Here is a 27,898-nt window from a genome sequence, read left to right on the forward strand (position 1 = left end):
ACAGTTTTGACACAAGAGAAAATGGATGTAGAATGCTTGTGGGTAAGAAATGAGAAGAGCAGGGGAATTCTGGTGCAGCATTTCAGTATGAGTTGGGAGGACAAAGCTCTAGCTAATCTTAAGGTGAGCTTTGATCGGTCTGTAAAAGGCACGATACAAAGCCAGCTCTGCAGTGCAAGGAGATCTGGACCAGCAGGACCCTCCAGTCAAGAAGTATGAGGAAGAAGTGAGTATTTAAATACCCCTTTCCTGCCACCCCCCCCCCCCCCCCCCAAAAAAAAAAAAAAAAAGTGGGTAATCTCATCTGTGTGAGCAATGCATCTCATGTGGTCTTGGTTGGAAATTAGTCTAGGTGGATGCATATATGGAGAGCACTTCAGGATTCGTGAAGTATGGTATTGGTCTTGAAGCTATTGTGTCTTGCAGAAGAGCAGCTTACCTTTAGTAATAACTGAGGAATGCCACAAGAATATATACTTGGAGACGTTTGCAGGGAGGAGGGACTAACTCACTGACTGTAATTCATACTTCAATGCCTGATTGCAGAGACCAGGGCAGGGTTGGGAGTTGTCACGTCTGTATTTGGCATGAACCCAGCACGCATGTTCCTGCCAGGTTAATGAACCGAGGCAGAGGAGAAGGGAAGGTCTCAGTCTTCAGCAGCAGTTGGGAGGATATAAGATTTCTAGGGCAAGTAAAACCCTGGAAGGAAAAGAGGGGGAACTAGTTGAGATACTGAAGGACATGAAGACGGACTTAAGTTTGAGATGGAGTTTCTTTGCTTGTTGGTTTGCTTTCCTGTGCAACCACTGCCAATTTTGCAATCACAGCTTGACTCCTTGAGCTTTAAGAATAAGATGCTGTTGGTTTTGTGTTTGGTTTTTTGTTTGGTTGTTTTTTTTTAAAGTGAATTCAGGTGAACCTAGCCAGCACAAAGTTTCCAAGGTATTCTTTCCAAAGAAATAGGGAACAAAAAAAAAAAAAATGGTTTTCCTTGTATATCTTCAGGGTGCCTGTGAACCAAGACTGATGTGCCACTTCTAGGAGCAAGGGTGCAACTCCTGCTAAGTTGAAAAATCAGAGAAAAAAGGGGAAGAGCCATTTCTGGGAGTCCCTGAGAAGGGAAGTGTCTGTGTAGCTTAAAGGACTCAAAGTTCCTTGCTGACCTGTGCACCTAATTCAAGATGATGCTATTTCCCTGTATTGCACTCTACATAAAGCAGCTGCTAGGTTGGGGGATTATCCTATACGTGTGTGTATGTATTTCCACTGTTGCTTCTCTTGTCTCTCCCTTTATGGGTGGTGTACGTCTAGGTTAAATAACATACCAAAGCATATTTGGCTCAGGAAGCTCAAAGCCTTTGTTTGGGATGCTGGAACACCGGTTATGGAGTTGTATTTGCAGTCTAGTGTAATGTCACTTCTGGGGGGTGCTTGGCCATGGGGGACCCCCAAGATCCCTGTACCCCAGTGCTGTCATCAGAAAATCATGCCTGTATGTGTCGCTGGGAACAAGCTCAGGTCTTTTTCTGCCTCTTCTAGAATGCTGCCCGCATGGCTTTGAGTGTCAGGTCAAAAATAACCTTGACTTTTTTTAGCAAACACAATCAATAAAACAAGAGCCAATCTGGCCGCTGCCTCCTTCCCAGCTGTGGTTGCTCCATAGCTCCTGGCTCAGGGCCGCTCCATCCCTCCCCGAAGGTCATTGCTCAGATGCTGTAGCTCCAGCATGCCCTGGTGGTAAACCCACATAATGCCATTCCTGCTTCTTCCCATGTTCTTCTTTCTCTTGAGTGACCCTCTCATTTGAGTTGTAGGAGCTGCAGGTGGGAAATGTCTTCAACTTGTGTTTCTAGCCTTGCTCAGTCCTGCAATCTTGTGGCCCAGGACCTAAACTCGCAGCCTTACCCTGTTTTGGAAGGGTCTCAGTGAGCCATTGGATCTCTTGACTGACACCTCCCAGTCTGTGTTTTGTTCTGCAAGTGTTCACAGGGAATACAAAATGGCTGTAATAATGTCCTGTTCCTCATTCTGTCTGGGACACAGGCAATCCAAGCCGATGAGCAGGTCGTTGAGGATGAACCGTAACTTACACTGTCATGCAGCAGCCAGTTGGGAGCTTATGTTGTGTCCTTATGCTAACCCCTCAGGGTATGCAGACAATTATGGAACATGTGGAAAGCAGAGGTGACTCTTGTGGGTCTCTGCTTTTCTTGGATCTGTATAGTAAAAGCAGAGAAATATGTTTAGGTTTAAGCCAGGCTATGGTTGTTTTTTTTTTTCTTGAGCTGGGTGGTGTTTGGGATATGTCTCAAATAGATCCATATACTTCTGTCATGCTAATTCATCTGTTCTTGTGCAAGTAGAAGGCATAGTGAGTGCTGGTGGAGAAATGTATGGCTCCTGTGACTGCTCTGGAAGTGGTCAAAGGTCCCTCTTTCGCTTACCCTCTGGACCACCACGTGGGGTCCTGCAACCTTCTTGCCTAGAAGGGATGGTTCTCGGGTTCTCTTATCAGCCCAATCCTGCATCACTTGGAAATGTTTCCCCTCTCCAGGGCTGAGCCCAAAGCCAACTATTGCATCAGGGCAGGTGTGAGCTGGGGTGCACGTGTTAATAAACTTTGAGGTTGGGCTTTTTACATATTGTCTAAGGGGACCAGACAGATGTTTTTCCCACTCAGCTCCCTTTGAGAGAGGACCACCTCCACCTGCTCCCCAGCAAAGACCCTCTTGAAAATGTTTGTGCTTTCTGGTGGGAGGGTATCCAAGTTCAGTCTGGGAGAAAGCCTGAACTGGCCAAGGACTGCCTGGGGGATGAGGACTGAGCTCCTTCCCACCACGCAGCATTGCAGCTTGTTAGCAGAGGCCCGTGGCCACAGCAAGCCGGCCACGCTGCTGGCAGCATTGCTCCTGTGCTGCTGATAACAGGGGACCCTGTTCTCTGGGGCTGTCGATCTGTCACCTTCCCCCAGCTCTAATATTTACTGAGTAACGATTCTGTGGTGACAGATCTATTTCTGTTTTTTGCTCTCTATAACATACCTGCCAGAGTGCCCCGGGCGACTGTGGAATTTATAATAAAGGCACGGTTTCCAAACCAAGTTTGGTGCTCTCCTGCCAGCAGCGCTTCCAGCCAGCAAAGACTAGGACCCTGTTTGTCCACCCCAGTAAGAGATTGGATAAATATGACTGGGTTTTTGCCCCATTTAGGCCCTAAGTTTTTGTAGAGAGATTTTATTTGCTTTTACTCCTTTTGTGTGAGTCATCTTGATCATGTTTTTGTTTCACTGAGGTGCAGAGAGGGGGAATGACTAGGGGAAGGATGTTCAATGGCTTAGTTGCCCATTTCACGCTTGAAATTGTGGGTAAAACCATGTTATCTGGCTTTTTCGGGTGCTGGGAAAGCAGAATGGGGCTGGGTGGTAGGGCATGACACGCTCCCTCTGTGTGCCGTCCCCTGCGCGGGCAGAGCAACCATCTGGTTGTGCCACAGCTGAGCCTTTCCTTCTTCTCCACAGACACATAGAGAACTGGAAGAACTTGCAGACACTGAACGCCGTAGACATGGAGCTGTACACAGGACTCCAGAGGCTGTGAGTATGTTCTGCGTGTCGGGGAGGGGAACAGCACGGGGCAAGCCCTTCCTTCTAGCAAAGAGCTGTGGCTTCCCTCCGTCGCGGTCTCCACGCCATGGTGTTCAGAGCCTGGTTAAGCTGCTGGCTCTGCTGTATTTTGCCATGAGACTCTACAAAAGGGAGATGAAGTGCTTTTTGGTCTTTGCTGGGTCTGTGAGAAGGAAGATTGCTAACTCCTGACAGTTCTGTCAACACACATCAGCCCTGACCTCTCTTCTCCCCCCTGTTCTGGTTCTGGGCTCGTGCGTTGTTCTGACTCATTTCAGCCCCACAATGCAAAATTCCAGCTGTCTCCACCGATCCTTCACTGCTGGGCTGTTGGTCCTCGTTTAGTGTAGCTGCCATCCTGGTGGTGCTGCACGATAAGGGCATCTCCCTGCACAACCCTCCAAGCACCAGGCGAGGTCAACTGTGTGTGTCATGGAGGGGAAACTGAGGTCTGTGAGATTGAAGGGACTTGCCAGGTGCTTGGGAAGCCTGGCCACGTGAGGATACCACCTAATCCTTTAATTCCTCCTCCTGGAGCTGGGAGCGCCCTGGGGGCTGCTTGTGTGAGATGTACAGTATTGCTCAGGGTTAATCAGAGACTCTGCTAATGTAAAGCTCCCAGTGAAACGCATTAGGTCCAGCTTGCGCGCGGGCTGGAGAAGCGTATATTGCTGAGTGCTCAGTAACCAAACCCCAGCGAGCTGTACTTTTAATGCATACGCATGCCCTTGTAAGCAGGCTGGCTGCTGTTCTCGCCTCACCTAAGAAAGCAGCAATGGAGTCAGGCATACTTTTGTCTGCAGCAAATAATGATAAATCCTGGCTGTAGTGCTGATAGAGCTTCTCCAAAACAGGGAGGGAAGAGGAGTCCCCTTTCAATGTCCATAACTTTATACACAAAACCGTCATCCCTCCTTATCAGAGCTGCAAGCAGAAGGGCTTTCTCTTGGGTTTGAGGGAGGGGAGATGGCAGTGCTGGGGTTAGGTTTGCTGTGGGAGCAGGCAGTGCTGCTTGTGGAGGGGGCAGATGATGTTCTGTGCCACCCCAGCAAGCTTTGGTGGATGTGGGGGAGAGTCTTGCCCAGCAGCAAGTCTTGTCTGTGCTAAGCCTGTGCTGTCACCATATCAGATGAAGCTGAAAAGCCCAATTTCCTCTTTGCTTGTAACTCACAGAGGCTGTCTGGGGAGAGATGTGCCTCCCGGGAGGGGAGTCGAGGGCTCCCAGTGCACCTCAGATGCTGAGTGTGGGGTTTTAGAGCAGTTGTTTGCCTTGACTCCATTGCTGCCCTTCTGCATCTCTTTGCAGGACAATCAGGAACTCAGGACTACGAAACATCCAGCCACGCGCCTTTGCCAAGAACCCTCACCTGCGCTACATGTGAGTGCCATCGGCTCCTGCACCCTTTTCCCTCTGCTCCCTGTGGGAAGCCGATCCCCAAAGTGCCTGTTGGGAGGAAAGGGGGATGCTGGTGGGGAGAGGTGGAAGAGGCGGGGGAGGAGAAGTGAAGGCACAGGGAAGTGCAATGGACCCTGATGCAGGATGGGGTGAGCTCCTGCTGGGTAGCTGATGGGTTTTGGTGTCTAATAACTAGACCAGCTTTGATTGCCGCTCTAACGAGCGCTTGTGTCATTAGCAGCCTTGCAGTAGCCAGTGCACATTTCCCTTTCTGCAGAGTTTGAGGGGCAGCTATGTGCCCCAGCACACAGCCGGAGCCTGCCCTGCTCATTAGCTTTTAACCAAAGGATGCTTTTCCAGCACAAATCCTGGTGCGTGGGGCTGCCAGCTCTTCCCAATTATTGAATTCTTAAATTGGCATCTGCAGCAGGCCTGGGGTGGGGACGTTTTGTGCTGGAGCCTTGTTATCATGGGATGCTGCACAAGTGTCCAGCTTCTGGGGCATTGTTAGCTAGTGGGTATGGCGTCCTGGGGAATTCCTGCATCCTTGAGTCCAAGGGCTTTGATTTCTTTTCTAAATATGCATTTACTTTTCCCAAGGCAATAAAGGAAAGCCTGAATTTCAGGCTGGTGTGCAAGGCACTCCATGGGCTTGAAATATCTCATCAAAGTGACTGTATCCATGATCAAACTCCTCTCAGCTCCAGTATAGATATAAAAGGTGACAAGGGGTTGGTGAGAGGCCACTGGCCTTGAGCACGAGCTGGTGGGCTGGATGGGAGAGTGTGCGTATCTCTGCTTTTTGGGAACAAATACTAGTGGCTTCTTCCATGAAAAATTACTGTAGCGCCCATCCATTTGAGTCTGCAGATGCATGTGGCCATCGATACGGGCATGGCCCTGGTGGAGGGAGATGGATGCGACCTGCAGAGTAGGATAGATTTGTCTTTTGATATCTGCTTGGAGATGATGTGAACTGAAAACCCCAAAAGCTTCCTTTTTGGAAAACCAGTTACAGTTGCTAAGTTACGGTAAAGTACTTGCTAAATAGGAGATCTGCAGTAGCAAAGGGCATGCATAGTTTAAGGGTGTTGTGAAAAAGCACTGAGCCTTTTTGAGTTTAAAGAAGTGCTTATTTTGTCATCATAAACCCTCCTTAATGCTGACCACTGGGATTTTCCAGATTTCTGTGCTTTGTTATTTTGATTTGTAGCTGTTTGGGGTTTTTTGTGTTTTCTGTAGTTCATTACTGATTTTGGGGGGTGTGTGTGTTAATTGTGTGGTTGCTGTTTATGTATCTAGCAGGTAAAATGAATAACATTTGATTCCTGATGAAATTAGCTTGGATATTGCAGAAGTTTAGAAGGCCACTTATGCTTGCTTTGGGGCTGAATGTGTTGTTAATGTTTACACATGCAATTGTTGCTGCTTGTTCCAAAAGTGTTTGTTTTTGTCTTTTGAGATTACTTTTGAGATGGGGAAAAAAAAAAAACCCCACATCCATCTTGTGTCAAGAGTTAAGGTTGGTATGTGGTGATGAAATATGTGTTTGTTTACTGCTTGGGCCATGTAAGATTGATCATGTTCTTAACATCTTTCTTTCCTTGCCTTTTGAAGCTCGAGGCAAGTAAGTATATTATTTGGTTAGTGTTTGCCAGTGGGTTTTGAGGCTGCTCCTGGGACCTGGTAGTGTGGACGTTTGCAAGGTGGATGTCTCTCACAGTGGATGTCGGGTACATGGTGTACTCCCTCCTGCTCCCCGGAGCCTCTCAGACCATGGTGTTGCTGGTTTTTCTGGGTGTCTCTCCCTGATGGGGGGACTACAATGGCTCCTGAGGCTTTTTTGCAGCTTGGCAGGCACCTGGTGCCACCCGGAGTCCCCTCTGTGGCTACAGCACTGTACAAGCGCGTTGGGGTGCATCCTCGGCTGCTCCACAGCAGCTGCTGCCTCCTGGGGAGCTCAGCTCGCCAAGGGCCTGACATTTTCTACAGCCGCTGCACACAGGAGCCAGGGATAAAAGGATTAATGGAAATGTCACTCTGCTGTAAGTCTTGGGCTGCCGTAACCAGGTACGGTAGCTGACAGGAGCGAGGGGTACTGTCCCAAGCCCCTTGCAGCAGGGCCGGCTGCAGCTGGGTGGGTGCAGGGCTGGGGACCGTGGGATGGTGTGCTTAAGGCTTGCTGAGTTGCTGCTATGTGTTATAGCTGTCTCCCTGGCTTTCCTTCTCCTTTGCTGGCTGTTTGGATAGTTGGAGGTGGAGTTGAGTCAATAGACAGTAAATGTGTTTAATAAAAGACAGAGGGACTTTACTGCTGGGGATGGCTGGCACAGGGTGATGGGCACCCTGGGCTGGACCTTTGTGGGGTGCTGCAAGCTGGATCTGAGCAGCAACAGGCATTTTTCCACATGAAGCTCATGTACAAATTTGTGAAGACTCAACAGCTGTGGGGTTCCCCCCCCCCCCCATCCTGGGTTAAACTCCAGCCTCTTGTGGAAATGAGATGATTTTTTTTTCCCCAGTGCCTTTCATCAAGGTTTCCTCCTCTCAGATGGGCCAGATAGCTCTGCCTTCTCCCAGCAACTTCTATTTCTGGCCCTTCCTCGGTGCATGCACTTGTCTTCAGACCCCAGCTGTGCAATCACAAGCAGATCACTTATCCCAGCTCTAATTGCAGGAGTTCAGGTTTGTGGGGGTTTGTGTAAGATAATGGTTCTGGGTGAGGTTTGGCTTGTTTCCTTCCACCCCCTTTCCCATCACAGAGTCAGGGAGGAAAGGTGAGAAACCCATGAAGGGGTTTGGAGCACTTTCAGGTCTACTGCTCTGGCAGCTGAATGCTGCAAAGTGCAGCCTGCCAGGGTCATGCTTGTCCTTTAAGGTTTGAAATTAGCTGTATAAGTGTAGGGGGCTTGAGGGCAATCTAATCAGCAGAGGAGCAGTGGGTGACTGGGAGCCAGAGGTGTGGGTGTAGAAATAGCTTTGGATCCCTCTCCTTGCACGAGGAGAGTTAGGGCTCCATGGCTTGTCTGATTGTCGGTGCTGTGAAGCCTACCACTGCTCCAGAGGCAATTAATCCAAAATATAACAGTGGGTTTTGTGACGTGGATCTACCTCTTCTGTTGGTGACTGGGCTGAGGCAGTTGACACTTCTAGAACAGGTACTGGCTGGATGTTGAACGGAGATGGATGTGGGTCTGATGTAAACTGGATGTCAGCCAGTGTCTTTTTGTGCCCTTGCTCTGGAGGTCTTCTCACTGGGCAAAGCTGCATTGGTGGGTTCCTTGTCCCATTTCTGTGCAGCTTTGACAGCCCTTTGGCTAATACGGGGATGGTCCTGGAGAACATCATGCACTGGATGTGAGGACCAGCAGAGCTAGGCTGTGGAAAACTAAGCCCCTGTAGCCAAGCTCTGTGGAAGTTAGTGTTAGTAGGCGATGCAGGTGAACATAGGAAATGTTTGGTGTTGACAGAAAACTTCAGTCTCTGACTTGAAGCAGTACAAGAAAGCTTTTAGGATGATATGGTTCCTAAATCTGAGATGTGTAAACCATCTGAATACATATTTACTATGGCAACTTGTTTAGCACAGTTTATTGAAGGAAAAAGTCTTGTGTGCTGTTGCTCTCCCTGTCCTTCTCCTAATAACAATGGAATGCTTTGGCCAATTTATTTGAACTTGATAGAGGACTACAAGTTGTGAGGATATCGAGCTCCTGCACACACCATGAAAACAGACAGAGGAATAGTAAAGAGAGGTAGTTGTAGCTCCTTGTGAAGAGGAATACAACATTGTCACAGTCCTCATTAGGCACTGGGAAGTCCACAGGAGAACTGAGCTTCATAGTGCAGGGGAGAGGACAGGACCTGTTTGCTGCTGGCCAAAGTGTCCCGCCTTCACTGGCGGTGGGACAGTAGAGCTATGCATGTAAGAGAGCAGGCTCCCAGCAGGTTGTGCCTAGAGCTAGACAAGTTGATGTTTGCAGTGCCTGAGTCCCCCTTTACCAGGAAGCAGGTACTTAAGAGACTGTGATTCCCTCTAAATGCTTTCCTGGGCTGCTGCGTACTCAGCCAGCCAGTCAGGAGGCACTGCCTTGTATTTGCAGAGGGTAATTGTGCACACCTTATTTATTGTGTAGTAAAGAAAACAAATTAAGGCTGTGTAATTAGAGACAGGCACACTTTTAAATAAGGCTTAAGTAGTCAGATTTCTGTGTAGAAAATTAATAATTGCCATTTCTGTCTGCATTCAGAGGCTCTTCTCTAACTGTCTTTGGGAGTTTTATATGTGCTTTAAATTGGTTTGTGGGCTGGCCAAGACACAGCTCCTGTCAAAGAGCTCTCTCTCAGCGCTGCCTGCCTGAGCAAGGATGGGATTGAAGATCATGCTTTCTCTTCCAGCCATCGCCCAAGGGTCTTCAAGATGGAGACCCTGGAGTGCCTTGTGCTGAGTGTAACTGGTTTTTGTGCTGAGTGTAACTGGTGAGTATGGTATGGTCAGATCACCTTCTGTTCCACAGGCATTTTAATCTATGTGATCCTGTCAGTCTCTTTCTCCCAAAAATGAGGACTGGGGAAGATCTGGAAGGTGCTGGCAGGAATGCACATGGACCGGCTTTACCCAGTGAAAGACTGAGCTGGCTGATCTGTGGGCTTGTTTCCATAGGCAAACCTGAGCTGTGGTTAATCTGGAGCCTCCCAGAACCTTCTCTGTAGGTTGTGTTGGTTTATGAGGATGGAGTTAGCTTTGTTGTCCTGGTAGGGTTCATGGCAGTTGTGCAGCATCACATGAAATCACACCCTGGTATTGGATGTAGTTTGTATCTTTGACATGGGTATTCCCAGAGGTGTGTTATGGTTGTAGACTTTGATAGGAAAGAAACTAGACTGCATCTCTTGAAAATTGAGGTGGCTGAGGCAGACCAAGGTTGGTGAGTGGTGCTCTGCCCTCTTCAGTGCTGTTTCAGGACAGCACTCAAAGCCCTCCAGCAACTGAGGCCCATGTGCTTTCAGAGGGCTGCAGGCAACTGTCTTGCAAGGCCGGAAAGGTTCTGCTTCTTTGCTCTGTGTGTCTGAGAGCTTGATCAAGGTCTTACACTAAATAAAGAAATAAAATATCAAATGCTGAATTCTTGCAAGTATATAACTGTTCCTTCTTGGTCATGGCTTGAGGGTAATTTTCCCCTGCTTTGTGGTTAACGATCTATTGCCATGCTCTGAAAGAGCCTTTCATATATACCAAGCAGGGTTAAACTCTCTTTTGCTCTCCTGCTGTAACCAGCTCCAGGCCCTGTGAGTGCCTGCCACCCTCTGCTTGATTCTGCATGTCCTATTACCCTTCCTCCTCCTTCCTGATGATTTCTCCGTGCTTTGTCCTTTCATCACTGCGCTGCTGTCATACCCATCCTGGCAGTCGTCTCCTAACCCAAACTGTCATGTGTTAATTGCTCTTGATTTCCCATCCATATTCTTGAGTCAGTGCAGCCTAACAAGTCTGTGTGTATCAGCTGGGGCACAGTAAATGACTGTATGTGAGCTCTTAGCTCACTGTGAGGATGAAGTAAAATGTGTTTCCTAAACAGCCTCCTTGATAGTTTAATGTGCTTTATTTTGCACTTGCAAAGGACTAAATAGGAACTTAATTTCTCCATGAATATAGGCAAAGAAAGAAGTATGAGAGATTTAAACAGCTTTTAATTTCCGTTAGGTGAATGTTCCTTTACTATCCCTAGTCAAGCAGGCAGCTTGGGTACCCTTTGATTCCCATTTCCACTCTAAGGATGTTCCTGCTCCAGCCCCTTCTAGGAGCAAACCTCTGTGCTGTGATTTACTCAGTGAAGCATTTTCCCCCATGTGTCTCTAGTTCTTCTATAAAATGCTGGGCATGCTTATAGAACAGTCACTAAAATAAACAGCAGTAACATCTCCTCTGCTTCCATAAACTTTCCTGTTCTGCCCCTCATCTGCTTTGTCCCCTGGATGCCAGTGTAGTGCAGGTCCTTGCTGATATGCTAATCAGCAGCAGCGATTTGATGGCATGCTTATTCCCAGCTGTTACCGCAGGTGACTGATAAGCAGTTAACTGCAGCTATTCCTTTTTCTGCAGTGGCAGAGGTAGGTCCTGTGTTTTACCAGCCATTGTGCACAAGGCCAGAGGAGAGACCAGTTCCCCACAGGGCTGTGGTTTTCCTTCAGGCTGGGTCAAAATCATTTGACCTGCATTTGGAGGGCTGGGTAACTAATTCCTGGCTGCAGGGTGTTTCACTTGGCTGTGGAGAGAGTTTATTGTATTGTAATAGGAGGTGGAGTGGTGAGTTTGACTGATGTACTCTAGTGGGACCTGAGAAAGAAACTTTCTAACTTGTGCACCTTGCAGCAAGACGTCCTGCCTCAGTTTCCCATCTGAAAACCTGGAATAAGAGCATTTGTTTTCTCTGCTTTTATTTGGCCTATTTGCAGCATAACACCTTGTATGGTTTCTAGTGAAACCTGGCCTTCAATTGTGGGATGCTGTTGCAATGTAAGATGAGTTATAGTAATGCTATCACAAATATTTGTTGCCTGCTCAGATTCTTACGTTATACCTATCACTCTGGTACCTGGGCTCTCAGGATTTTGCTGTGGCTTTGTCTCTCCTTCCTTCCTTCAAAGTGTTGAGATGTTCTTTCCAGCTGCATTGTATGCCTACGAGACGTATTTCCCCTTTCTGAAGTTTGATCAATTATCTTTTGGCAGACATGTGAAATGGGCGACTGCGATTTTGCAAAGGTCCTGTTTTCTTCCCATCCCCACTTTAAAAAAGGCTGCAGACAATGCTGGGGATGTTTTGGATGAGGCTGTTCCTACATGTGTGTGTGAGTCTCTTTATAAGCTTTGTTTCAGGTTTAGGATAAAATATGAACCTTAGACATATTGGCGGTTATGGGGGGCTCTGTGACATAGTCCTTGCTGTGTGACAACAGCCTGATGGATGTCTTGTGAGCTTCCCTTCAAAGAGAGGCCAAACATTCCTCTCTGATGTGATCCTGAAGGTGAGGTGTAGTTGTGTCTTGGTTAAATCATACCACATCTGAGATGACCAATAGCACAGAAAGAGCTGATTTCTGGAGATTTGGGCAGGATAAGGACTGGATCTTGTTCCTAGGCTTTTGAGGTCACTGCAGCATGGAGATACTCCAGAGACAGCCTCTGGCTGTCCCTTTTTCTTGCTTCTCAAACCCTGTTGCTCAATTATTTTGATGTGGTCCAAGACATGTCTTAACTGCCTCTGCCAGTCTGAGAGGTGCTGCACAGGCAGGAGGACATCCCCAAGAGGGACCTGAGGATACAGAAACCTCCTTGAGAGCTGCTGGGGGAGAGAGTGAACAATCATGGCAGGATGAGTGAAAATTCAGTGACCACACAAGTTCTCACCTGGGATTTTTCTTTCCATGATACTGATTTACTAACAGTATGATTGCAGGTCTGATTTTTCCCTTTTTGATGTACAGGCAATAAGCACCAGGGCAGAAAAATAGAAACATTAAAATCATATGTTATTTGAGCAATAAGATACGACAGGGCATGAATGATGGGACATTAATTCATGATGGTGTGTGACTAGGCAAGAATTTAAATGTCATAAGTTAGGCAGTCGTGTGTTTTATTGGAATTATAAAATTTTATTAGAAAAATGGGTGGAGGGGTGGAGTTTCCCACCACCCCGCTCCCCTCATTTGTATTTGTGAAGGGATGAGCTGTGAATTACATCAGATGCAAGAGACCATGGGATATTTACAAGGCTGCCATAAGAGCCCGAGCTTTGTCTTCCCCAGGACCTGGGGGTAACCGTGTCTGTAGACTTGCTAGGGACTGAGGATGAGTATGTTCCACATCCGCTGCCCTCCGGCATGCTGTGAGGACATTCCTGGAATGAGTCCCCAGGCAGCTCTGCTGGTGCCCACGGGTGTCCCGTGGGGTGGGGCTGTGGCCGGCACCGTGTGCCCCGGGGGGCCGCGCTTCAGCACCACGGACAGGGCCGGCAGGTGCGCGGCCTCCGGTCCTCTGCGGCCTCTGGTCCTGCCCTGCCCGCACCACCAGCCTCCTGGATTCCAGCCCAGATGCCGATCTTCCTGCCTGCAGCAGGGCTTCCCAGCCTCCAACCCGTGCCCGGCCTTCTTCCTGTGACTGGGTCTCTCTGCCTCCCACCTCCAGATTTCCAGACTTGCCTCCAACCCAGTTGTCCAGCCTCCTGTGTTCTCTGCCTGCAGCTGGGCCTCCCTGCTGCCATACCAGCTCTGACCTCTCTGCCTACAGCCTAGAACAAGCCACCCTGCCTGCAGCATGGACCCTGGTCTCTAGTCTTGTCCAGGCCTCTTGGCCCTTCCTGCTTGCAGCCTGGCCTCTGACCCAGCGTCTCTACCTGCACTGAAGCCTCACGGTTTCCCTGCCTCTTGCTCAGCCCCAACCTGCAGCTTGGCCTCCCTGCATGCAGCCCTTGCGTCATTCGCCTTCCAGCCCCAGCCAAGCACCCCAGGGCAGTGAGTGGAGCAGTGGCTGTGCACACCTGGCTGCGGGTGCAAGCTGTATCCAACCATCAGGTGTGAGCCCGCCTGAGGGGTGACCAGCCTGGTTTCACTGCCAGCAGCACCTTTATTCTTCCATCTTTCTTGTTATGAAGCCAATCTGCTGAAATGCCTGTTTGATAGATGCAATGTAAACTTTCTGAACTGTAGTGGCTCCAGGCTTTGTTCTGCAATGTGAGTGGAGTCGTCTTGCAGTACCGCTACCCTGCTGCTGTCTGTGGGTTTGTCACATGAGTAGTTCTCTAGGAGATCTGCCGTCCAACCTCATTGCAACCGCAACCCATGGGCTTTGGCTAAATGTTTGTTGTATCCAGTTGTGCATGTTGATAATTGTGGGTAATTTGCTGTCTCAGAATAATGAAGGAATGCCTGCTGCAGTCTGAAGCACTGAGTGCTTCATGGTGATTAGTCTTTTCATTAGAAAATATTCCTCACAGTGACCAATATTTGAAGATAAAGGCTGGGTGAAAGATACTTATCTTTTTTAAGTACATCATGTATTGAGAAGAACAGGAAAAACATAACTGCTGTGTCCAGACATCCTTGTGTTTTTTGACAGAGCTAATTGTCAAAACCAAAACATGTTTCTGCTTTTGGGGTGGTTATAAGCGATGAGTGTAGCAAGCAGGCCTTGCTGGACTCCGACTATGTTAAGTCACCAATAGTTCCCTGTGGCCCTGGGGTTGTGATAAGGCGCATCATACCCCGGCTCAGGTAGAGTTGCAGGTAGGTCTCTGCTCAGAGCATTACTCCTCCCTGTGTGCTCAGCTGCTGCAAACAGGAGCATTTCTGCCCGAAAGCCCATGCTCAGGTGTGCTCCAGGCATCTGCTGCTGCCCTGCTCCCCATCCCCACCCCACAGGCCCCTGGAGGGAAGCAGCAGCCTGGTGCGAGGCAGCTCCCTGCTTGATGCTGTCTGTCTCCTAGGCTGAGTGTTTTTCTTGCTGTTTGATGAGGCGTAGCTGGAGCACGTCAGCCTCACCTCCTGCTGTGGCCAGGAGCCTCCACGCAGCATGGGAGATGGCAGCTGCCATCGCCACTGGCTGACGGCGGGGTCCCTTTGGTCCCCCCATTCCCCACATGTGCACCTCCCCATGCCAGCCCACTGCCCCTGCGTGCTCCCCAGCTCTGGTGTCTCACGGTGTCCAGTCGCTGCTCCCAGGTCCCCTGTGCTGTGGGTGTGGGTAGCTCTGCTCCCCGCTGAAGTGGGGCAAGTGCTGTAGGCTAATAGCAGGCTTTCTTTTCATTAGCTGGTGTAAACACAGCTCTTTGGCAGCAGTCTGCTTTTCTGAGCCTGGGAAGACCATTTTTCCTTTTATCTATAATTTAGTGAAGTGTCAAGCCACAGAAGTTTTAACGACAGTAAGCAGGAAAGGAAATTTATTTATTTGCTGCAAAGGTGGGTTTCATTCCAGGGGTGGTTGGTTGGTTTTTTAACACTTCACTTGCAAGAAATGTTGGCTGCTCATGCAATCTCCCTTCCAGTGTGTTCAAGCGACATTCCCTGCGAAGCTCACCACTGCAGTTCCTGCTTGGCTCGGTGGCTTTCCAGCCCTTCTCCCACGCAGGACCTTTGAGCCAAGCTAACTGGGAAAGGAGAAGCAAGGAAAATATAGTGAGGTGGGAGTATTCATGCGCTTGGTGAGGTGTAATGGGAGAAAAGGGAGTCATGAATTCCTCATCTTTCACTTTCTCCTGCTGCTGTGCATCTCCTGCTTCCGCTTCCCAGACCAGCCTCTGTGATGGATTTGACTGATGAGGAAAAGTGGGGAGGGGATTTTTTTGGGATTACATGTAGCGCTTGCCTTCTGTCAGCCTATGAAGCTGCCAGTGGTGTCTGGAGATAAAAAGTGGATCCATGTCATATGGAAGGACCAGGGATCCTTCCTGAAGTGCAGGAAGGCAGAGAGTAGAGCTTGGGGCTGGTCAAAGACGAGCAGGGGATGGGATGTGGCTGTAGGAGGGACAGGGACCAGTCTGGAGAGAGAGGGCTGCAAGAAAGGATTGGAGCAAGAAGTCATCTGGAAAGAAGTTTGAAATGGAGCAGAAAGGGGATAGGGTATAGAAAAGGTGATGAGGAAAATGGATCTGGAAAAGAGAGGGAAGGTTGTCTGGGGTAGGGAAGAAGTGTGTGTGTGTGAGCTCTGCAGGGGGAAGCAAGTGTAAGGGAGAAATGGGTTTGCTAGCAAATACTTGGGAGCTGTACCTCTGAATTAACCAGAACCTTCCTCTCCTGCTTCAATGTGGCTTTGGAGGCAATATTAGAATCTTCCTAATTATTTTTCTTGGACGAGTTTTGCGATCCTGATGATATTAATTATTCTTAAAGGTCAACAGCACTCACTTGAATCCCCTTCTGTTCTATCATGTAATCAGTTAATTAATTGGAAACCATTTAGCAATGTCTGCTGAGAGCTTAGCCTGCCTTATGCCCTGTTGTTTTGCTATTGCTGAGAGATAACATATATATGTGTGTATATATATTCATATTTGTACCCCTTCCTTGTACCCCTCCCTGCAGAGCCCTTGGTCTTGTCCCAGCCCACTGCAGCCTCTGTCACCCCTCCCCGAGCCAGGCAAATCTGTGTTCGGGCTGAGCTGTTACTTTTCTCTTTACTACCCCCCCGTAAGAGCAGTGTTTGAGATTATTCAGGGCTCATTGATTTCTGGGCATCCAAGTAGGTGAGGATTATTTTTTTTATATATATATGTATATAAATTTGATGCAAAAGCCCTCTAACAGCTGAGAGCACAGCCGTAGTTCACCTTGTCCAGCTCTTCCAGTACTTCCTTGGGCATTTAGGGTGATGTCCCAGATGGAGTTCTACCTCCTGAGTGCCTGTCCTTGCTGCTTCGGTGTATTCAAGGGGGAGGTGGTGGGAAACATACAGGAGCCTAGGAGGGCATGTGTTTGGGGTCTGGTGTCACTACATACTTGAAGATGCTGGGAAATGCCCCTTGGGCACGGCTTTCCCTGCACCATCTCCTTGAGCTGTGCTTTGCCGTGGCACAGAGCTCTCTTCTCTTGCACAGAGCAATTGAGTTTGCTCTGGGTCCGCTGGAAACTGTGAGTAGGAGGCATTCCCCAGTCATTCTCTGTTCCTAGCTCAAAGAAACATGCAATTTGAAGAAAACAGGCAGGATAAACCCAACCCCTTGCTAGAGCTGTCAGCTGGCAACCTTGTTCTCAATCGGCATGCATCTCCAACATTATTTCCGCGTGCCGAAGCAGGAGAAAAGCCCAACATACACTTATATTTCAGTTTTAATGGATTTAAAATTACTACAGTTTGGGAGAGAAGAGATGGGGTGAGGGCAGAGCAACCCTGAGGACATCTCAGCTGCAGGAGGGCAGCCATGGGGAAGGGCTGTTGCACATTGCAGGTTGATTTTCTGTTCTTTGAGCAGAAGACTGGCACGTTCTGTGGAAGCTGCTGGACTCTGCCCTGCAGGAAAGCTGGCAGGCAAAGGGGAAGCAACTGCAGGGCTGACCTGGCTTTTAACCCTTCCTCGAGTCCTCTGAGAGCCCAGATGTCTTTAGAGAAGAGCAGTGGAAACTGCACACAACAAGGGAGAGATGAGTGTAGTCCAGAGGGCCAGATTCCCGCATCTGATCTGCCTCAAAGCATAGGGGACAACATTACCCACATCTGGTGATGGTTTCCCATCTGTACTGTATGCTGAACCAAAACTGTGAGCAACAATAAGCTCTGAGGGTGATTTGTCTTCAAACAAAGCTTTATGCAGCTGGGAGATACCTCGGAAGAGATGACTTGGAGGGTGTGGAAGTGTCATGGGGTTGGAGATGGCCTTTAAAGTATTTTGGGATGGGCTGGGATGAAGGCAACAGCAGGAGATGGCTTGCTGTGCTGGCAAAAGCAGTGGGAGGGGAGAGGCGTGGGGCAGATGTACCGCTGGCACTGGCTGTGGGAGCCCAGTGATGGAGGCGTGGTGCCTTATGCCTTCCCCCTTGCTCTGTAACTTCTGTTTTGTAATGCTATTGTTTAAAGAACAATGCAGGAAACCAACCCCTTCTACCTCCTTCAGCCCTGTTTCAGTGACAGTTGGGATTTTACAGATCAAGGTTGTGCAACTGGGGAATGCAGAGCGATTGGTGGTTCCTCCTCTGGCATCGCTCCTCCAGGGCTAGCAAGTGTGCGCGTGGAGTTGCAGGATCTCTTCTTCTGTCACAGATGATGGTCTCTTGCTCTCCTCTGATACAGGATGCTTTGAGGTTGGGGAATTATTGCAAATTCTGGCTCTAGCCCTAGAACAAGAAATAATTTGGGGGGGAATGAGATGACAGTGTGATGGGACATGCTGCGTGATGCATACCGTACAAGACAGGACAGTACCTGTGGATGGACAGCGTGACTAACTCCTTTCGCACAAAGGAAGATTGAACCTTGGAGGCTTTTTGATTCTGCTGTGTTTGAGGTCACTAAAGACCTGGATGTTGCTAAGGGTTGCTTGAGGAGCAGAACTGGACTGTAGGCAATGCCAGACCATGGCTGGAGGACCTCTCTAAACTGTCTTACTCCTCCATAGCACCAATATGCAAGTCCTGGTGCTGGGCCCGGACAGGGAGCACAAATGGTAGAACTGCTGGCAGCTATGAAATCTCAGGCTGACCAATTTAACACTGCGTCTTGTTCTGCTAACTCTGCTTTCCGAGAGTGTGAGGGTTGTGTGCGCTTGGCATCGCCCAGTGCTTTTGCAGGCTCTATCTCAAGCGCATCCTGCTGGGGCTTTGTGCTGAGCTATTGGAGATTTCAATTGAGTCTAATATTTGCAGAGCCTGATTTGTGGGGAGGCCTGTACTGCCACAGCTTCTGGGACTTGCTGGGGTAATTTTAGCACATTCATTAAGAGAGGACAGTACATTTTTTCCCTTAATGAGCAAAGCTGCTTACTAAACAGGAAAGGGAGGGAGGGGGAAAGGGAGGGCAGGGCGGACGATGGGGAGTGTAACATTGCTTTAGAGGTCACTGGAGTTATCTGGCAGGGACGAGCAAGCCCCAGAGTGACTTTCCAGCATTTCTCTGGTTCAAATCCAAAGCTTTAGCAGCTAGCTCGCTGCAGAAATGAAGCTGGGATGGAGCTACCCCTACATCTACAGCAGCGTGTAAAGCTGCTGACATTTTCCTCTTCTGTGGCCACCAGCACCTGACCAAGGCTGCAGTGAGCTGTGAGGTGACGGGAAGCACCCGTTGTGCCCAGAGCATGGGGGATATCAAGGAAGTCCCACGCGGTGCCACTGGCATATTCAGCACTGGGGACCGCAGCTGAGGATGTGCATCTCGCCTCTCACTTCTGCCAGGCGGTTGTTCATGCTCCCTCAGCCCCAGCTGCTCTGCACAATTAATCTCACCCCCCCCAGATCAGGATTATCTGAGTGGCACCATGTTATTAAAATGTGTGAAAAACTTCTCTCGTGAAGAAGTAAATGTGTCAGGTTGGAAATAAGGGTGAGTGGAGGATGGAGATGCATGGAGGAGGGACAGGCGAGGAGGGTCCCTTCCCAGCAGCAGCGTTTCTGCCGTTGCATTGGACTGAACAGCACAATATAGCTTACAGTTTAATTACAGGGGCTCCTGCTTGTTGGTGTCATTAATTGAGGCATCTGGCTTAATTTAGCTGAATAAAAATGGCTTTAATAGTGGAAACACTTCTGGCTGCTGGGTAATTGAGGGAAGAGAAAATATGCTGTTGTCTCTTGCACTAAAGTCCACTTGTTCTGGGCTGCATGGATCCAAACCCCTTTCTGGTCCCACATCCACCCACCTCTTTTCAGGTGCAGGAGGAAGATGGAGGGAGGGAGAGACCAAGAACTGGGACTCTGCTGTCACTCGGTGATAATGTCCCATCTTTGAGGTGTGCGTGGGGTTGCTGGTAGAGAAGGCTGGTGGGGATGTGGCATGACAAGCCACCTGCAAAGTGGGAGGCGTAGGAGCACGGCCGCTGTGGCAGGAGGAGAGCGGAGTGGTGTTGAGCCTGCGTCACGAGTTGGTTGGTTGTCCACTACCCTGGACCTGGTCCAAGCGAGCTCTATCTAACCCCTTCTCCCTACCCAACTCCTTCAAAACCTGCTCTGGAGGCAAAAAGCAGACTGGCAGCTATTTCCAAAGACTGTCTCTGTAGAAAATAGTGTCTTGTGAGTGATGGAGAAAATGTCCCACAGCAAAGAAGCAGTTTGAATGTGCTCCAGGACCGTTGATGGCAGGTCTGTCCTGAGAGAGAAAGGTTCCTGTTTGCCGCTGAGAAATGTGCAGGGAAGGTGTTTTGCTTCCCTCCCCCTGTGTTTCCTCGATGCGTGATGTGCCAGATTTTATTACAGGTGGAGCTGATGCACAGGCTGTTATAAAGGTTGTCTGGCACACTCTGCTGCAGGACTGCTTCCACTTTCCTATAACTCTGCCAAATTTTAATTGCTCAGGCTGAAGTTTTCTGTGTTGGGTGTCTGTTCCTGGCTGAATTCTTTTTTTTTTTATTATTATTTCTTTCTACTTTCAAATAAACTGCTCAGATGTTTGAGGCGGTGGATGGGAGGGGGCGAACAGGCTGTTTTTCTCAAGCTAGAAATAGTGATGTTTCTGTCACAGAGTACCTGCACCCTCCTTTTGTGGAGGGAAGAAACTTTTTGAAAAGGCAGATATTGCTTTGGAAGACTTGATTTTACTCTGGGATGTTTCCTTATGCAGGCAGAATGGCTCTTGATCCACTTGGAGGGGAGAAGTTTTGCAAAGGATGTTTGAGGGGAGACAGGGAGCTCTTGTTGGGATGATGAGTTTGGATGGGAGGATGTAAAGGTAGGGAGGATCATAGGAAATTTGGGCATGGATGGGGAAATCAGGGCTGAGAAGTATTTGGGAGTGGCTGGAGAGCGATGGGTAGTGTGGTTCAGCCCACTGGGGAGAAGTGGCTGGAAGGAGCGGGGAAGGCAAACGGATTAGGAAGGAGAGATCTAGCACTGCTGGCCCACGGGTGCTGGAGGGTGGGGGTTCAACTCGCTGCAAATGACAGGGATCTGGAGGTGACAACGGACTTTCAGCCTTTGAAACAGCTGGAGCTTGGAGAGAACTAGTCCTGGCTGGGAGGCCATTGGGTTTTTCCCCCATCTTTCCTGTTTATGCTCTACAAAATACTGAGAAACTCAGTGTGTGCAGCTGAGATTTGAGCATGGCGGGTGGGGAACCTTGTAAGCACTGCACAGGAGTCAGAGCTTCACCTGTGGAGCCATAATTTAATCTCCTCATGTGTATAACTTCTCTAATTGCACAGTTGCACGATGTCTTCCCTGGGAAACCTGCCCCATCTAGTCCACGAGATGGGACTGTTCTGGGGAGAAATCAGTGCTGTGCAGTGAGATTTTTCCGGAGGACCTCCACATCTTTTGCGGCAGAAGTTGGCAGATGCACCTTTCGCATGTGGAAACTCAATCTTGGCATCTCTGACCTTTGGAGCATTTGGCTTTGTGACCAAAATGGTGTATTTTTAATGTGTATTTGTGTGCAGCCCCTTTCTGTCTCTGTGCTGAGATCAGAGACCTTTGCAAGGGTCCATTGCAAGGACCTTTCTGACATTTTAAAGTGTCCGAGGTGTCTGTTTCCAACGACAAACATGTTCCTCCTTGTGTGTGTCCTGGTTGATCTGAAACGGAGCTGTTGGTGCATGTCCCCGTGACCAGCCCTGTGGAAGTTGATGATAAGGACTGATCAGACACTAGCTTTGCCCTTTGAAGGCAGAGTCTTCTGCTAGATGTGTGCAAGTGAAGACCCATCTCCTCTTTGCCTCGTACTTGCTCTGATTTGTTGTCTGGGGGAGGGCGGAGGTGGTAGGAGTTGGTTTCCAGGGACTGCAGGATACCAGAAGCGAAGCACATCTGCCTGGCAAAGCTCCTTGCATTAGTGATGATGTTTCCTTTCTCCATCTCTCTGTGTCCTAAATTGTAATAACACGATCACGCTATTTTTGATTCCCTTATTTGCGTGGCAAGCCTGTTGTTTTTTCTCTTCTCTTTCAGAATCCAATTTTCTCTTGACATTTTTGCCTAATGTAGCAAAACATGACCTTTGAGAAAGGACATTCCAGCAAGATTCACTCCCTCCTCTGCATCTCTGCCTCTCTCCCACATCTTGCTGTCTCTCATGCATTCTCCCTTTACGCGCTTCCTTTTTCTCCTTGGGCTGGGGGAGGGAATTTACTGTCTCGCTTTTCAGTAGCAGTGAGCTGCTCCTTCCCCTCCTACTTTTCATCTGTCTTTGCAAAGTTTCCAGGTGCTCAGTGCTCTGGGGTGGATAAAAGAGGGAGTTTTGCAATATTTTTTTTTTCCTCCCTGCTTAGCTTCACCTGCTATTTTTGCTGCTTTTCTAAACTTTATTGGAGGCTGGAAGCAGTTTGTCTACAGCCGTAGGAATGGTGGGATCTTAGTCATGTGAAATGAGGTACCTGTGGTTTGCCGTGGCTTCCGCAGTGGGATAGTCTGATGTGAAGCAGAGCCAGAATTTAATGATGCAGCACTGTGCTATCGTGGTGTTTGGGCTTATTCTTCTGCCAGGCTCACGGAGAGCCTTTGGGATGACGGTTTGCTGCGTGATCTGCAGCAGCTTCCCCACTCATAATTGCAGGGTTTTGGGCTTTGCAACATCACTTGGTGGCAGGTGGGACAGGACCAGAGTCACTTTTCCCTCGCTGGTCCCTGGACAGCTGGACTGTGCCGTCTCTGCACGTGCTCAACATGTGTCTTTGCTTGACATAAGGTGACAAATGGTTCTTTCATCCCAAATCCTTGTGCATCAGACCTGCACCAGCAGGAACCATTCTGGGATTTGCTGTCTTAGTTTTAGCTCACTTCTGCAAATGAAATGGGGATTTGGGGCTGAGCCTGGCACAGCTGGGCTGCTCACTGTCCCCTCTGTGCCACATTGTCCTGTACCTCCCCTCTGGCCAGCCAAGAGTTCAGTGAACTTCCAGGCGGCTCACACCTCTGGCCCTTCATCGCTCTTTCCAGCGAGCGGGGCTGAGGCGGGAGGGCATCTGCAGCCTCGCACCGAGCTGCCCTGCCTGCCCACAGCCTGCCCGAGTGGCTCAGGGTGGGGAGGGAGCTGGCAGGGACAAGGCTGGATTCAGCAAAGGATGCGAGGCAGCACCTCCTCTGTTTTCTGGAGGCCAGCGTAGATATGGGAGGATTTGGGTTTCTGCCAGAGCTTGTGTCCGCTCACCCCATGGGCTGGTCTCTCGGCTGGTGACTCTCAGGCTGGCTGGGTGTCCCCAGGAGAGCTGCCTGCTGCAGAAAGTGATTTCATTACCATCTTATCACCCAAGGCTTTTCTCTTTTTCTGTCTCCTCTCTGCTTAGTCTGCCCCAAACATGTTTCTTCTCTTTTGCTTTTAGTACTGCTTTGGTTGCTTGTATACTCTTTTATCCTCTCTGGCTTTCAGCTGAAGAGGCGATGTCTGCTGGGTTGCAAAGCTCTCCCAGATAGATGAGATTTATGTTTTTGCAAGTTTGGGCAGATGGAGAGAGGGATGGGGAGCTGTTGGCTGCTGTAGCAGTGGTACCCCTGGGTGCAAACAACACGCAGTGTAGGGACACTACAAGCGCACACAGCTACTGCGGATTATATGCTAACACCTTGGGTAATCATCGTGCTGTCATTTTAACCTGACTGTTACTATTTTAAATACAACACTTGTGCTTAATTTTTTGTTCAAGGTATGAAATGATACTTGTTCTTTCTGCTTGTGGTTGGTCGAGCTTCAGATTCATGGGCAAGAATGGGACAAATACTGCTCTGTTTGGATCTTTTTTCTTAAAATAGCATGATATAAACAATTTTCCCCCTTGGAAAAAGAAATAAGTAAAATAAGAAACTTCCACTTGGGTTTGTCCTCATTAAAACTCTCATTATGAAATCTAAACTTGGGTCCTAAACTGCTTGACAGCCTCCCTGTAGAGGAGGACGATGCGCTCTGTGGAGGCAGTAGGGCCATGTGCAGGAGGAATTATTTACCGTGACTTCTTTTTTTTTTTTTTCTTTGTTAATTTTCAGAGACCTCTCTGGGAACCGGCTCACCACTCTGTCATGGCAACTCTTCCAGACCCTGCGACTCTTTGAATTGTAAGTCCCACCCTGGAGGTATCTCCTGGGAGAAAAGGGGAGGCTGAGTGGAAGAACAATTTCTGAATAGAGCTATTTTGAAGCCTGTGAATAATTACCTAAAACTCCAGTGGGCAGCACCATCCTTGGGAGTGTGTCCTGGGTGCAGGAGCACCAGAGCAGAACTACTTCTCTTCTAACTTTACAGCAGCTGGCTAATTAACATCGGGATGATGAACAAGTCATGCTTGGGGTAGTAAATGGTTGACTAACTCTGGGAACACATTAGAAATACCTTACTAGGCCAGATTTTGAGTGAATCTTCTCAAATACTTGATGCTCATCTACTGCAGGGTAGGGCTAACTGTTTTTCCTTGGCTCAGGGACATGTTTTATATTACACTCCTGCTTTTTAGGCGAATGACTCCCTTGCTCTCCAGCAATCGAGGCACCTCCCAGCTCCTATGTGGGAGATGAGATAGTGTCTCTCCTGGGGCACTGGTGGCCTTCAGCCTGCTGAATTATTGATAGAGCATTCAGCGTTGTGCTTGAAGAATAAGTGGACATGAAATCAATGGAGCGTTGCCCTGGTGACCTGTTTTGTTGAATTTTAGAAATAGTTGTTTGGTGGGTATAAAAAAATATATATATATGTAGGATTTGTCCCAGAGGATCCTGGGAAGCTCCATTCATCCTCACTGATGATCAATAGAGCTGTAAGCTAGAAGTGACTTATGAAAGAATAAAGACAGTCTTTCAAGTGGGAGTAAATGTGTTATCACTGATGTTACTGCAGTGTATTTTATTTCTGTCAAATTGTTAAATGAAAAATACTAATAGTGATATTTGAAAATAGAGAAACGCCCTTCTGCTGGGGAATCTGGCTTGCAAAGTTAAAATGCTGAATTTGGAATTTGTCTTCTAACTGATTACAGCTCTAAATATTTTTCAAGCCTGGCTCAGGTTTCAAGTTTAATAGCATGAGTCATTTGTATTCTTAGACCTTTTCTTATTGTCATTGCACCGTCTGGCAAAACTCAGATTGATGGTTGTTACCCAAGAGTAGAGGAGCAAATGGGGCTGCAGTCCTGAGCTAGAGGCACTGGCAGGGCCTGGGGTAACGGTGAGCCTGCAGATTAATGGGAATACTTCCAATGGGGCTCATTTTTTCTGTGGCTTTGTTTCATTTGGTCATATTTTGTTTCTTCAGGCATGTCCCAGGTCTGCCAGCCCAAGTCAGGCTCAAAAGACCAACACGAAGCACAAAGGGAATTGCGATGCTGCTCTTTGAGCAGCAAAGTGTACCTGTCCCCACCTGATGAGGAATACAGCTGTGTTGTCCTGCTACGGTGACCCTGACAGGGGAGCTGGTGTGCTTGGGAGGGCCTTTGGTTGGTGTCAGCAGAGTCATTTGGGGCCAGCGCTCTGCAGCCTGGCAGATGAGAAGGAGCTGAATTACTTGGCTCCGGTTGGAGCTCTGCTCAGAGCGGTTTTCTTGGAGATAACAAGCCCTGATTCATGCAAGAAGTAATGAAGATGGAAATGTGGGAGATCGCAGGGCTGGTTGGTAGGAAGAGGTGATGGGGTGGGAAAGCAGCACTGGTGTGATGTGTGGTGTCCATGGTGTCCCGTGGGGACATGTGGCACCATGTGGGGCTGGCGCCTCAGCCGGACCTCTCCTGCCACCATGCTGCAAAAGGGGTTTTGGCAAACTACCCCTGGCACCAGCTCCAGTGATCAACGTAGACCTACAAACGTGCGTGCCCGCAGGGTCTGGCTTCTTGTCGGCTGTGCTGGACTAAGAGACTGGTCAAGTTTATTTTTTTCTGAAGAGTTGCTTTGTCATTAGTGCTTCCTGACAAATGTTCCCCTCCAGGCTCCTTGTTACTAAAGACCCTCCATCCGTGTGAGCACAGGTAGGATGGTCACTGCCAGAATAACATGATGATGCTGTTCCCCAAAGTGTGACAGAAGAGGGATGTTTTAGCCGATACCCACTGGGATGTCGGTGTTAATGGGGCAGGGGGATGTGCCTGCAATGTCCTCCCTGGGGCCATGAAACTGTCCTGCTGAGCTTTGGATTTGTTTGAGAGAAGACAGCATGGAGATATAGCCTGAGCTATGGGCTCTGAATAATCATTCGCATAAAGATGTAGGGAATTAAGGTAAAGATATATGTTATCGACTGTGGGGTGGTCATGGTCCTGAGTGGTAGAAGGATGAGACCTGTTGATGAGGAAAAGCAAATCCCTAAGATAGGCAGAAATTAGTAATGGATGTGCAAAAGTGGGAAATATTGTAACTTTTTTAGAAATGCAGAGGATGGGTGAGTAGAAGACAGATTTTTGGCACACTGAGCTCCAAGGAGCCTTCCAGAATCTGGGAGGGAGACAGAATACATGGCCCACATGAAGTGAGTGTGAAGCACTGGTGAAAGCTAGAAAGGGAGTTGCAGACTGACATCAGCCAAGGACTTGAAGTTGAGCCAAAACTCTCTGGAAAGGAGGAAGGCAGTGAGCAGCAGAGATTGATGCAGAGGCAGCAAGCCTGGGGAAGGCAGGTTGAGCAGCAGCACTCGTGTGTGGCTGTGGGGAGGCCAGAAGATGCCAGGGACACACAGGTGCTGGCAAGAGTCCACTCTTCTTGAGAGAGTTAGGTCTACAGGGAGGGTTGGTGGGACAAGTGGGTACAGGTCTGCGGTGGTTCACCAAAGGCACCCTATTGAGTATCAGTGCCCCAGTGCTACCAGGCAATTGTGGATCCAGAGGGAGGATAGTCATCGAGGGCAAAACTGTGACATGCAGCAAGGCAGCTTGGAGCAGCGGAGCATGCGGGAAGAGAAGCGATGGGAGGATCATCTCCAGGAGAGTGTTGGGAGGAGAGGAAGTACAACTGGTGTGACATGAAGATTGCCAGGAAACATGAGACCTGACAAAGCCACTCACAGTGAACACGGAGGAGGAAAGAGCAGAAGACTAATGGGAAGATCATGCCATGCTATGAGAGCAGGCAGGTGGATGGGAATTTGGGGCTTGAAACAGCTGCCTGGCTGCATTCAAGGCATTGCAAGCTTGGGAAGATGGTATTGCTTTAAAGCAGAGTTTCTAGTTCAACAGAGCTGAGCTTTTTCCCCTGCTGACTCGCTGAAGAAAGGATGGCAAAAATGAGGCACACTTCCAAAGAATATTATCTCTTTCTCCTCCTGGCCAGAAGCAAGGCTTGGAATAGTTTCCAGTAACTCCAGCCCTAATTCCCACAGCACGGGCTGACCTTGACCGTCAGGGCTCGGGCTAATGTGTGCACAACTCTCCTAAGTCTGAAGCTGAGTGTGCACAGGGAAGCATCTGACACATGCAACAGCTCATAAACATTGGACTTAGAGCTTTTTTTTTATCCAGAAGTCACAGCTGGTTTCCTCTGTCATGTCCTTGGCTTCCTTTGTCATGTCCTCAGAGAGCTTAGGGCTGACATTTCAAGAAATTCCTTCCCGGAAAGACCTAAGACTCTGGATCCAATTACATCTTTGGTTGTATAAAACCTTGTAGTCCTGAACGTCTTGCCACTCTGCCCAGCCCACCAGCATTTCTAATACCAGCAGTCCCTGCCAGCTTGCCCTGCAATAGATTTCTGCAATGCTACAGGAAGAGGCTTTGGTGGGGATGGGGCACAGCAGCATCTCTGTTAATGTTATGAGTCTGACTTAACACTGTCTGTGCTTCTAGCTTACAAACTGTCACCAACAGTCACACTGATAGAGTTGTGGCTAGTCAGTGGGTACTTGCCTGCTCTCTGCATTAGCTAATCCAGCTGTCAGATGCCACGCGTCGCTCCCTGAGTTCTTCCCTTTCTATCCCATCCCTTTCTGGCAGGGGTTCGGAAACAACAATTCTGGCTGGACCGCCAAGAGAAGCCCTGGTTCTGGGAAATAACCTATTTTTGTTTTTCACTTCTATTTTTGTTCTGTCTCTGCTGGGTGCTTTTTCGTTCTCAAGCTTAAGGAAGCAGCCTGAGTCCTGAGGTAGGAGAACATTTGAATTGTAAGCGTATGAAGTCTCGGCAGCAGTTTTATGTGAATCAAAACAGACGGGAGAAGTGTGGCAAGGATCTCAACTGCCCTCTGAGAGGCTTTAACTGCAGACAGCTTTGTTTCAGCTGATGAGTGGGGAGGCATGGGACAGGGTGTGTGTGTCTCATCTAGCTGCCTAGCCTGAAAAAAAC

General features: G+C 48.8%; 1 protein-coding gene across 7 annotated transcripts in view; it reads left to right on the top strand.

Moving 5' to 3' along the window:
• Positions 1 to 27,898, top strand: part of NTRK3 (neurotrophic receptor tyrosine kinase 3) — a 218,397-nt gene that overhangs the window by 31,761 nt on the left and 158,738 nt on the right. For all 7 annotated transcript variants that reach the window (XR_012837450.1, XM_075764640.1, XM_075764641.1 and 4 more), the window contains exons 2-4: positions 3,521 to 3,595; positions 4,932 to 5,003; positions 23,633 to 23,701. Coding sequence is in view for 6 of the 7 variants with exons in the window: in XM_075764640.1 (XP_075620755.1) it covers positions 3,521 to 3,595; positions 4,932 to 5,003; positions 23,633 to 23,701 (216 nt within the window). In the remaining variant the exon portion in view is untranslated. The remainder of the gene's footprint in view (positions 1 to 3,520; positions 3,596 to 4,931; positions 5,004 to 23,632; positions 23,702 to 27,898) is intronic.

The sequence above is a fragment of the Balearica regulorum genome, chromosome 12 (assembly GCF_011004875.1).
Source record: "Balearica regulorum gibbericeps isolate bBalReg1 chromosome 12, bBalReg1.pri, whole genome shotgun sequence".
NCBI lineage: Eukaryota > Metazoa > Chordata > Aves > Gruiformes > Gruidae > Balearica > Balearica regulorum.